The sequence below is a fragment of the Asterias rubens genome, chromosome 2 (assembly GCF_902459465.1).
Source record: "Asterias rubens chromosome 2, eAstRub1.3, whole genome shotgun sequence".
Classification (NCBI taxonomy): domain Eukaryota; kingdom Metazoa; phylum Echinodermata; class Asteroidea; order Forcipulatida; family Asteriidae; genus Asterias; species Asterias rubens.
The window spans coordinates 8,712,369-8,725,210 of NC_047063.1; the positions used below are offsets into that span (position 1 = coordinate 8,712,369).

Sequence of the window (12,842 nt, forward strand, 5' to 3'; positions counted from 1 at the left end):
GGATTCGTAAGATGTGTGTCCTTGAAATGTTGAGGCAGAGAGTTCCAGAGGCGGGGTGAAGGGTTACTGAATGCCCTATCCCCATAGCTGGATAAATATGCATGATGAAGATGCTCTCTGATGCTTTCTGAATCGATTTCGGTGTTAACTTTTTTTATGAGGCAATGGCATTTAGAGCTTGAATTGTTTTTCTCTTGTAAATTCTCGACTGTTTTTGTCTTGAAGAAGGGAAGCATGCAGGCGCTCGAGGCAAAGGACAACATTTTTTCACATTATTTAAATTTTACGTTGCTTTTTCATAGACACCGTTTTAGTGAAAGTTTCTGATGAATGACTAACAAAATTAAATTCAGAATGGAGTACTTTGTAACGCTAGGTGGCAGCAGTTCCATTATTTAGGTAGTTCTGAGCATGCGCACAGCAAGAACAATATATTCATCTGGCAAGTCTGCAGGCAACAGCGCGCTGCAGCGTCCCAAAAAGTTTCATAATTAGAGTTCCACTTCGATTGATTCGGCTAAGTTTTCTTTGATTGTAGTAATGCTTTCTCTACCTTGTTTGCATTGATAACACTGTTTCAAACAAAGCTTTTTCAGGTACTTCAAATTATACAAATCAACAGCAACAGGTTGACCGTGCTGGTAATTCATAGAAAGATCCAAGTCCCTTAATGTGGTCATTTCATTCACTGATTTCAAGATAGCAGTAAAATCGTCACCATTCAGACAGCTTTGACGTAAGCTCAACTTCCCAAGTTGTTTCATACTCTTCAAATGAACCATGGATGAGCCGGTTAGCTTATCGTTGTTGGACAGGTCCAACTCGACCAAGCTCGGCATGGCAGCAACATAAACCATATCTGCATCTCTTAGTGAAGAACAACCCAAGCGAAGTTTCTTCAGATGCATCATCTTTCTGAGATGTCTCCACCACGCCTGAGAACCCTCAAGTTTTGAACCATCACAGCCAAGAGAAAGTTCTTTCAAGTTTGGCATTTTACCGATGGATTTAGCAACCTTCTGCAATTCCTCACGTGAGTTGACCCGTAAGCTTAAGGCAATTAAGTGGACCATTAAATGGAGATTAGACCAAACATTGATGCGTATGTTTTCCGCTGTCCAAGACAGACACAGATCTTGCAGTGCGGGCATAGCACTTACAGACTCGATGATGTTTTCAATGTCGCCTCCCACCAATTCACAATATCCCAACTTAAGACTCTGGAGATGTTCCATGTTGCGTAAGTCTAACCAACAGGCGTCTGAATCACCAAGCGTTGGGTTGCGTGAGAGATCCAGCTTAACCAAATTAGGCATGGTGGCTACTGCACAAGCAAAGTAACCTACATCTTCTCCAATTAAGGAACAATCCTGTAGAATCAACTCTGTAAGGTGTACCATTCTGCTTAAATATCGTGCCCAAGTAGAAGCACAGCCACCAAGTGACCGGTTATCTGACAGAACCAGCTCGACCAACTCAGGCATGCGGCTTAACGATTTAGCCACAGGTTTCACATCGCCACTTTGCAGTGACAATCTAACTAGTTTAAGTTTCTGAAGTTTCTTCAATTTGTGGATGTGTTTGGCCCAGATACGACCAGATCCACCAAGGCCCTCACTGTATGAGAAATTCACTTCAGTCAAGTTAGGGATAGAACTACATGACAACAAAACCTGTTTGAGATCTTCTGCAGTCAGTGTGTTTGCGCTAAAGTCAAACTTCTGGAGATGCTGCAAGTGTTCCAAAGACGGGCACCAATCTGCGGCTGAGCCTCGAAGATTTCTGTTTTTAGTCAGATGCAATTTCACGACGTCTTTTCTTTTTCCCATCGCCTCCAAAACACGAGCAATTTGCCTCGGAGACAGAAAGCATTGCCTTAAGTCCAAGACCATGCCAGTAAAACCATGCCCTGTTTGCCTAAAACAAAACCTTCTGCAACATTCTTCTCTGTAGTGATAAAGGGCACTTAGGGGATCCACTTCATTGTCAATAGATAAAAAACTTACGCGTTGTTCCATACCGCTGCTGGATATAGCAGCTTCGGTAACATCTTCACCGGTTAAAGAACAATTATCTACCGTAAGCGTTTTAAGGTTGCTCAGTTTGCTCAAGGATAATGCCCATGATCTGGTTGAACCACTCAGAGTGGAATTATCTGAAAGGTCTAACTGTGTTATGTTATCACACAGCGAAGGAGCCATGTTCTTGATGTCTTCACCTGTCAGTCCACATAAGCTCATATTGAGGTTCCGGATGTGCTTCATTTGCTTCAAATATCTGCACCATAAGCTTGCCGAGCCGCCGAGAGCGTGGTTACCTGAGAGGTCCAACTCGACAACAGACGGCATGCTACCCAAGCACTTTGCAACGTGTCTGATATACTTGCCTCGGTTGAAATTATTGTTCAGACTCAACCGATTTAAGTGTGTAAGTTCTTTCAGATAAGGGGCCCATATGGCAGCTTGAGTCTCCCCCATGACATTGCTCACATCTGTGAGTTTCAACTCAACCAGGTCACTCCTTTTACCCATTGCCTTCAACAGATCGGCCAGGTCTCTCCCAGTTAATGAAGAACACCCATTCACGTGCACGGTCGTGCCACTTGTTGTCTTCTTAACGTCTAGCATGCCAGTGTGACATGTCTCAAGACTCACCATATCAAGAACTGATGGGACAAGACTTTTTAAATCTTCTGGCTGAAACTTACAATCTGTCAGTTTGAGCGTTTGGAGGTTGGTCAGGTGTTTCAGATGATAGGACCATAATGCTGCCGAACCACTCAACTGATCGTTTTCAGAGAGGTCTACCTCGACCAACTGATTAAGCTTCCCAAGTGACACCAGCAAGTGCTGCATGTCTTGGCCCTTCAAGCAGCACTTTTTAAAGAATACCTTCTGGAGGCGTTTCAACTTCTTCAGTTGACGACACCATACCACCGCATCACCACCCAACGTTTGGTTCTCTGACAGATCCAGTTGCACCAGTTTTGTTGCGTCACAAATCGACTTCGCAATGTGTTTGATGTTCCTGCTCTTCAAAGAGCATCCTTTGAGACTCAACTTGCTGAGGTTTTTCACAAGCGGCAAAGAAGAAGACCACATCTTTGTATGTAGGATCCCTGGGGCATGTCCGGAACCAGACACTTCGACACAAGCATGTTTGGTGTTTTCCAGTGCTTTCAAAGCAATGGATATATCTTCACCAGTCAGAGTTTTGTTTAAATCAAGCCTAATGTAATCGTGATAAACTTGAATAATACTGAACATCCTTGATACACATTCTTCGATAGAAGGAAGACAACACACTAAATCTTTCAGGTGTGGTAAGTCACTTTGTTGTATGTTACAGCCAGCTAATGCCAAACTATTCAGTTTTGTCATACATTTCAAAGTGGGGGACCATATCTCTGCGGAGCCCCCTAGTTCATTGTTACCTGACAAGTTCAGTTCCAACAAGCTGCTTGCATCCACGTACTTCACATCTGTACCTGTCAACGCACAGTAACCCAAGCCCAGCTTCTGCAGACGTTTCAATCGGTTAAGATAAGGGGCCCACAGTCTTGCTGTTTCGCACAACCCTTTATTCTTGGAGAGGTTCAGATCAATGATGGTGCTGCTCACTGCTACAACAATATGTCCGGCGTCGACACCTCTTAAACGACAGTCACTCAAGTCAAGCTGCTGCAGTTGTTGCATTTGTTGCAAGTGAGGGCCAAATAATAATGCAGAGTTGCCGAATTCGTTTCCAGACAACAACAGCGTTACCAAATTGGTCATCTCCCGCAGCAGCAAGTCCATGTCATGACCTCTCATCAGACATTCACACATGTCTAATATCTCAAGACGTTTTAGGCATTTTGATTTGGACGGCAATTTATTTGCGGAACCACTCAGCATTTCGTTCCCTCTAACCTCAAGTTGGACCAATTCGTCTGCGTTCTCAAGCGACGATACAATATGTTTAAAGTTGCTCGCCGTTAACGAGCAGCTGTATAGTTTCAATGATTTGATATTTGTCATTCTTTCCAACACATGTCCGAAACGTTCGTCAAAGCTTTTTAAGTCACATTGATGTAACCTAATTTCCTCGACTTCGGAAAGGTAATGGTTTCCATTGCCGTCTGAGTCAACACGTACATGCTCCAGAAAGTATATAAATGCGTTAACGAAGTCTTTCCCACACCAATTAAATTGTAATCGATCCTTGTCAATTACTGACAAGATCAATTTCTCAGATGGAATGAAATTTGATTGACACTCAAAATAACAAGAAAAAAGCAACCACCTCAAGTCGCTACAGAAATAGTACAAATACTTATGTACGATCTGCAAAATTATAACTGTGCATGCCTCATTGTCTCCACAACAAAATCGTAGCAAATAGTCCAGATCTGTAATGTTGCCCTTTTTTTGGTCTATCTTATCAACCACTCTTTGCAACTCTTCATCACCGGTTCGCTGAAGATGTTGGAAGAAAATTGCCGCGCAGTACTCCTGAAAAGTTTTGTGAATGAACATGAGACTGTTATGGGTATCGAGCTGCTTCATGACCCGCTGGCTGCTAAGTATACCTGCACTGATGGCAAGAGAAAGAACACCACTTTTAAAAAGATTCTCCGGAAAGGAAAGAATCTGCTTCGGTGCAAGCAAACCATCCAATGCTACCTTTCCGATTTCTAAAATCAGGTTTGACATATCTTCTGGTGTAGTGTCTGCCTTTCGCATGAATATGTACCTCATCGCTTCTCTGTAGAGTGATGACATGGTTTCGGGGAGCCTGCTTTCCTCTCGCCATAGAATACACATTAAGAGCAAGAGCATAGGGCTATTTGCCAAATCAAAGAGAGCAGAGGAGGACAAAATCATCTCCAAAAGCCCCCGGGCCTTTTCAGGATCTGACGAGTAAAATTTCAACACATATTGCACAATGCATTCTTTACTAAATCCCAAAACCTTTACCCGCGTGACGGGTTCTTCAATCAGGTTTCTACTCACCAGTTTGTCATTATGCGAGGGCCGCGTTGTTACGATGACACTAAATTCTGCGCCTTTCCTTCTGTTTAGGATTTTCAAAATTGAACCAAATTCGCGCTCATTAAGCGAGGTGGTTATCAGCTCATCGAAACCATCAAGAAGAATCAGAACCTGGTCTGGATTCGTATTGATGTAAGAGCTCAACGCAGCCTTCTCGATGCAAGTTTCGTCTAGGATCTTATCAAAAACAGCATCGAGAAAATCAGAGGTTTGCTCAAGTGCGTGCATTTTCAGGACAAAGACAAGTTTGTACTCTCCAAGTTTCTTGCATAAACCCACCGCCCAATCGTACGCCATTTTGTCAACCAGGGTGGACTTTCCCAAACCAGCCGTGCCAGTCAGAACCATACGTTTAATTAGAAAGCCCTCTCTTGACTTGCGGAAAATCTCCTCGTAGGATTTTATCTTGCCCTCCTCGGGCTTGTCTGTTTTTTCTAACTCAAGTTTCGTGTAGATGTCCATGATGTGCATTTTATCGTCACTCACCCATGGAATGAGGTGAACGAAACCCCCTCTGCTTATGTACGCCTTCTTTAGAGCCTTCTCTGCCATATCAGCAACTCTGCGATCGTGTGCTTCTCCTGTGGCTCTACCTGATGAAGACAACAGACAAACAAACAATCAAACACACAGATGTATTGTTGGTCTTACCTTCAAAGTCACGTCTCTCAAGGTCAGCTTTCTGTAAATCTTTAAAGACACCGGACACTATTGGTAATTACTCAAAATAATTATTAGCATAAAAACTAATTTGGTAACTTCGACGACCAATTGAGATCAAATTTTCACAGGTTGGTTATTATTTGCATATGTTGAGATACACCAACTGTAAAGGCTAGTCGTTGACAATTACCAACCGTGTCCGGTGTCTTTGAAGACACCGGACACTATTGGTAATTACTCAAAATAATTATTAGCATAAAAACTTACTTGGTAACTTCGACGTACCAATCGAGAGCAAATTTCCACAGGTTGGTTATTTTTTGCATATGTTTAGATACACCAACTGTAAAAGCTAGTCGTTGACAATAACCAACCGTGTCCAGAGTCTTTGAAGACACCGGACACTATTGGTAATTACTCAAAATAATTATTGGCATAAAAACTTACTTGGTAACTTCTACGACCAATTGATATGAAATTGTCACAGGTTGGTAATTTTTTGCATATGTTGAGATACACACACTGTGAAGGCTAGTCGTTGACAATTACCAACCGTGTCTAGTGTCTTTGAAGACACCCGACACTATTGGATAATTGCTCAAAATAATTATCAGCATAAAAACTTACTTAGTAATGAGCAATGGAGAGCTGTTGATAGTATAAAACATTGTGAGTAATGTGAAGTAACGTAGTTTATGAGAAAGAAGTAATTTACCACGACTTTGATTTTGAGACCTCAAAATTTGATTTTGAGGTCTGTAAGCACACAACTTCGTGTGACAATGGTGTTTTTTTATTCCATTATTATCTCGCAACTTCGACGACCAATTGAGTTCAAATTTTCACAGGTTTGTTATTTTATGCATATGTTGAGATACACCATCATCATTGGTTGGCTAATTAACTGATTGGTTGACTGATTGATTGGATATAATAGGTAAATCAAAACTTAAAATGATGTCTTATTTTATTGTACACTCTCTAAAAAATTCAAACTCTGGTGTTTCTGATCAGCAGAGTGTGGGTTCGAATCCCCAGCCGTGACACTTGTGGCCTTAAGCAAGACACTTCACCAATGCTTCGTCCTTCGGATTGGACGTAAAGCCGTTGGTCCCATGTGTTGTGTAACGCATGTAAAATAACCCAGTGCACTTTTCGAAAAGAGAAGGGGTTCGCCCCTGTGTTCTTGGCGGTGGCTGCTGTATGCGCCGTAGCACCTTGTAAACCCTTATAAGGTGCTAAATAATTGGGTATCAAAATTAATCACTGCAATTAGCTATCTTTGTATTATACTCAGCGCATTGAGTACCTTGTTTGGTAGATATGTGCACTAATAAAACTTCGATATTATATTGTACACTCTCTAAAGAAAGTTATCAACAGTACATACCTGTACTGTAATGTATTGAGCTCCCAGTGCAGGTTCCAACAAAGATAGGGCTCTTGTTGGCTCCGTGGATTTGAAGAGTTTTAATTTTATTGATACTGTTTCCAAATTGTTGCCGGCTCATCTTCGGTTTCTTATAAGATGTCTTTTTGGGTTCCTGATTAGATGTCTTCTTCGGTTCCTCCTTCGATGTCTTCTTCGGTTTCTCTTTAGATGTCTTATTCAGTTTCTCATTAGATGTCGTCTTTGGGTCTTCATTAGATGTCTTCTTTGGTTCTTCATTAGATGTCTTCTTCGATTCCTTTTTAGATGTCTTCTTCGGTCCCTCGTTACTCTTTGGTTCGTTACTAGATGCCTTCTTTAGTTCATCATTTATAGGTGTCTTCATCGGTTCTGCATTCGATGTCTTCTTCGATTTCTCATTAGATGTCTTCTTAGGTTCCTCATTAGATGTCTTCTCACTAGATGTGTTCTTTGGTTCATCATTTATAGGTGTCTTCATCGGTTCTGCATTCAATGTCTTGTTTGACTCATTCTTCAGTTCCTTACTAGATGACTTCTTCGGTTCCTTATTAAAAGTCTTCTTCGGTTCTTCATTAGATGTCTTCTTCGGTTTCTCATTAGATGTCTTCTTCCGTTCCGCGTTAGATGTCTTCTTTAATTCCTCATTAGACGTCTTCTTCGGTTCCTTATTAGATGTCTTCTTCGGTTTCTTATAGGATGTCTTCTTTGCTTCCACATTATATGTCCTATTCGGTTCCTCATTACATGTCTGCTTCCCACCGTTACAACGACTAGTTAAGAGGTGACGCGTTGCATGTTGCCTGATATCTTTAGTCTCAGACTGTCGATCTTCTCCAGGTAAAACACGAGGGGGTTGAGTCGGGTCGGTTCGAATTTCAATCGATTCACTCCGTTTTCTCTGATTTTCCTGAAAAGTGGATTTTTTATGACGTCTCTTTCTTGTTCTTTTACGAGTCTTCTTGCTGTCTCCTGCTCTGCATGTAGTAATATCCAAGGACTTCTCTGAGTCGATCTGTCTGTCGACTTGTGCAGCTTGCATCTTGGTTGCCTCTTTACCACACTTGCTCTTTCTTCTACACTTCCTTAAGAAGGGGTCTGCGGTTGATGAAGAACTGGAGGAATATAAGTCCTGTTTTCTGGATGCATCTTGCGGCTCGTGGCATTCGATTTCCTTTCTACTTTTCTTAGGGATGGCTCCTGAAGCCGAAGTCAAAGCAGGTACATTGGCTCTCTCCGCAGAAACACGCTGGCTTTTGAGTTCGTCTTGAGATGGAGTTGTTTTACGTCTTCTCTTCCTTCCTCTCGGTTTCTTGGAGATATTTTCTGATGCAGAAGACACGCACGGCCCAATTTCAGTACTTTTCTGAAAACCTTTCCTGGGAAATCGAATAGATTGCTCTAAGTTATCTTTCTGCTCGGCAGGTCTTGTGGATTCATTATGGTGTTGGGATGATCTACTCGTTCTTTTCCTGCCTTTGGATTTCTTGGAGTTGTTCGATGAGGCAGGGCAAGCACTCCTTGATTTCATAGTTTCTTCTTGCCTCTCATGAGAGTCACTGTGTGCTCTGGGTTCGACGTCTTGAAAGGATGTCCTCCCCGGTTCATTTGTCTTCCTTCTTTTTTCCTCACCGCTGTCTCCTGTTTCGTTAGGGGAAGGAGGACTGAGTGAAAAGGTCGAGTTGTCTCGCTTCCTGCTCCTGCGGGTGGCCTTCTTACGAGAAGTTGGCTTGTGTATAGCTTGTGGTACTGTATGAAGATACAAATTTTCTTTGACAGTGGTGTCGATCATTTCCCTTGGCGTTGGCGATGTCTCGTTGTTTTTCTTGTGACCTGTTTATAAACAAAATACTCTTTGAACTGTCTGAAGTGCGATGTACATAACGATAATGTCTACTTGAAAAAGGGTGATTAATTCATGCGCCAGTGGCTAAAGGCAGTGGACACTATTGGTAATATTACTCAGAATAATTTTTAGCAATAAACCTTCCTTGGTAACGGGCAATGGAGAGCTGTTGATAGTATAAAACAATGTGAGAAATAGCTCCCTCTGAAGTAACATAGTTTTTTAGAAAGAGGTAATTTCTCGCTTAAACAATAAAATACTTTAGGACCTTTTTGTTGAGGCATCTGAAAGCACACAAATTTGTATTTGTGCAACAGGGGTGTTTTTCGTTCATCATTCTCTCTTGCAACTTCGATGACGAATTCAGTCAAAATTGGTTATTTTATACACATGTTGGGATACACCAAGTGTGTTGGTCTTTTGACAATATTATTAAACATGTCCAGTGGCTTTAGTAATTGGTTTACCTGAATGTTTTTTTTTAGTGCCACCCATTAAGCCAGCAACAAGCTGCAAGTCTAGATTGGTGTCTTGCTGAATACCGTAGTCACGAAGGGAGACTCTGTCACAAAGCTGTTTAGGAGGGGGGGGGGTGAGATTCACAGCATTATAACAGGCAGGACTAGAAGAAGAAATTGTAGTTGTTTTATTTCAGGATGATATCTAGGTTTTAGGTTCAGACTTCAGGTTGAATTATTCCATAGATAGTACCCACGCAAAGCAGAGAATGTTAAATGAAGTATTGGTAATTACTTAACATAATTGGTACCATAAAAACGTACTTGGTAACAAGCAATGGAAAGCTGTTGGTAGTATAAAACATTGTGAGAAACGGCTCCCTCTCTAAAGTAATGTAGTTTCCGAGAAAGAAGTAATTTTCCACGAATTCCGCGGAGGGGATCGACCATTACGAAGACAGGCTGTAGACAATGGTCCCCACAAATAATCCCATGAGCCAGAGGCTGAAATTTCATAAAGGCATTATCACAAATATAAAACAAAATGTTACCTAGGCAACCTCTTGATGGCTTTATTTGAATAAAATGTACAGCAGTGTTTTGACAAGGGAGACAAGCAGCCCAATACAACGGCTGTTTGAGTATGCACAACTCGTTTTACACTCTCTGAACAGATACAAGGGCCTAAAAAATAATACTGTCTAAACAGCCGTTTACATGATTTATGTTCGTACCTCTAAGCCTTTCCTAGTGACAAGATGCTGTTTCTTTTGTGGGATGCCTATTTTTTCTTGGATTATTTCTTTCAAGCCTAAGATGGAAGTTGAAGGATGAAGTTGCAGGCAGAGGGTCTCCTTCACTGAATTCGAAATGAATATCTGGATCTGCCGTTCCTTGACTTGAAACAAACTGAAACAAAAGTTAAAAATAAAACGTTTTTAAGTTGCAAAAAGAGGCTACAGAATACACAAGCCATCATTTTCATGTAAAACAAAACACAATCGTTTTTTGTTTATAGAACCGAGGAAATCATTTTGATGTTAAGGTACTTTGTCCACGGATTACCTCCTGCTTGGGTCTTCCTGTGTGACTTCAAGCAGGGCGTGGTCAGACGCTGGGAGTTCCTCCCTCTTGTCAAGATTTGTTGATGTCCTTCCTTCAGTTTTCCTTGTTGTAAATGCAGACAGAAATGCGTTTCTCTTCGATTTCCGGACGCTTCTTTTCCTCGGGACCGCCTTCGATAGGGAGTGGTCATAGTTGACTCTCGCAGCCCTCTTAGCATCTTGCAAATCCTTGAGGGTCAGCAGAGGTCTAAGGATTTCCTTTACGAGAGAGAGATAATGAAATAAACGTTTTTGATGATGGTTTCATGTTTAATAGTCTAAACTGTGCCCCTGTCCTTATCCGCAAGGATGAAAATAGTCTTGATGACACGTCGTTAGGTGCTACCTATGTGTTACAAACACACATTCTGCCGCTTATGCAACAGTCACAGACGGTCATTGCATTCATGCAACGGTCGTAGGTAGGCGCGTGGCAGGGTACCACATGCTGGGATCGAGGATGAGTGTACCGTCCCCGTAGCAGCACCGCGCTTAACAATTGCAGACTTGATTTCAAGACTAGGATAAAGACCGTTCCTTGGTTTTCAAAACCAGTGATTTAATTGGATACAATGATGTCATTGGATAAACGTACAGTGAAAAATAGCTTTACATTATCTGTGTTTTGATTGGTCTGGGGGTGATTTGGGTGCAGCTGACAAACATCACCTCGGACCAATCAAAACACATGGAAAGCTCATTTTCAGTCGTCTGCATGCAGTGTCCACATAGTGTACATGAACTTGATTGTAAATGTTGGTATGTAGGATTCGACTGAGTGTGACATTAGAATGTGACATTAAAGTAGGTGAACAATTACCATTTTCATATCACCATGGCCTTGGATACATCACTGAGGAGCATCACTGCTCCCGGCTAAGATTTACCTTTTTTTCCATGACCTGCTAAAGAAAGCATGTTTGTTAATAACGTCACCATGATATTTTATTCAGTTATTGAAATCATGAAACTGACATACGCTGATTTTCAAGACCTTTGTGAATTCAGCAAAAAATAGTTCAACATTAAAATGCCAGTTTCGAAACCGTAAAATCAGTCGTACAAAAAGGCAGGACCAATGTGTATGTTCATAAATGCATACATACATTTCAGTGGCCTTCGTACAGTAAATTATTTTGTACTATAAAAGAAAAGGTCTGTGGCGAACAAACTTCGCAAAAATGAACATTATTGACCCCAACTTCTTGATCTTAATTACTAGTACAAGTACATCATTAAAGGCAGTGGACACTATTGGTAATTACTGAAAATAATGATTAGCATAAAACCTAACTTGGTGACGATGAGTAATGGGGAGAGGTTGGTGGTATAAAACATTGTGAGAAACGGCTCCCTTTGAAGTAATGCAGTTTTCGAGAAAGAAACAATTTTCCACGAATTTGGTTTCGAGACCTCAGAAATATATTTTGAGGTCTCAAAATCAAGCGTCTAAAAGCACACAACTTCGTGTGACAAGGGTGTTTTTTCTTTCATTATTATCTCGCAACTTCAACGACCAAGTGAGCTCAAATTTTCACAGGTTTGTTATTTCATGCACATGTTGAGATAAACCAAGTGAGAAGACTGGTCTTTGACAAATACCAATATACAAGACTTCGCAAAACTGAACATTATTGACTTCGATTTCTTGATATAACATCATAAAATGAGATTCGTGGACCCGGCTTGATAAACAAAAAATAACATGCGCTGGGAGTTTTGTTTTAATTTATAATATTTTGTTTGGTACTTACCTTTACAGCAAATCGTCCATGGTGCTGGAGAATGTCCGCCACATTTCCTTCGGTTAAAGGCAGCGCGGCCATGATGGCACTAATAAACGGCTGTTTGTATTATGTATTTAGTCCCGATTTTAGCTTACATTCTCACTAGTGTTGCTCTATACGGCATGTAGATATCGAACCTTTTGTGTAGCATAAAATAGACTGCTTTCCGAACAGTTACATTTGGTCAAACACTACAATATTACAGCTCTAATCTCTCATGCTTACTTTATTAAACCCACTAGTATTTTATTGAACATGGCTACACCCACCACGTATGGAATTCATCTTAGCTATTTATGTCATCTGATATCAAATGACCAATCGAATCCGCACATTGAACCACGTCACCAAGGTCGATGTTAATCAAGCTGAAAATGCATTTGCTTTTGGTATTTTCATTTTACACTTGCAATAATGAGATGAGCATACTGTGCACAGGAGGGAGCGGTTTGAATGCTTCCCACGCATTTCATTCACAATATAACGTCATGGTTGATTTTGCCATTGTTCGTGGTGGCACATTTTCAAAGCCACCTAAATATTC

The 12,842-nt window shown here is 41.1% G+C and overlaps 1 protein-coding gene across 1 annotated transcript; it reads right to left on the bottom strand.

Moving 5' to 3' along the window:
- Nucleotides 1–491: 491 nt before the first annotated feature.
- LOC117302709 (protein NLRC5-like) lies at nt 492–12,514 on the bottom strand. The gene is made up of 6 exons (XM_033786711.1): nt 12,266–12,514; nt 10,474–10,730; nt 10,143–10,317; nt 9,418–9,523; nt 7,087–8,937; nt 492–5,626 (listed from the first exon to the last, which is right to left on the bottom strand). The coding sequence occupies exons 1-6, from the start codon at nt 12,335–12,337 to the stop codon at nt 492–494; spliced, it is 7,596 nt and encodes a 2,531-aa protein (XP_033642602.1). The 5' UTR covers nt 12,338–12,514.
- Nucleotides 12,515–12,842: the final 328 nt, after the last annotated feature.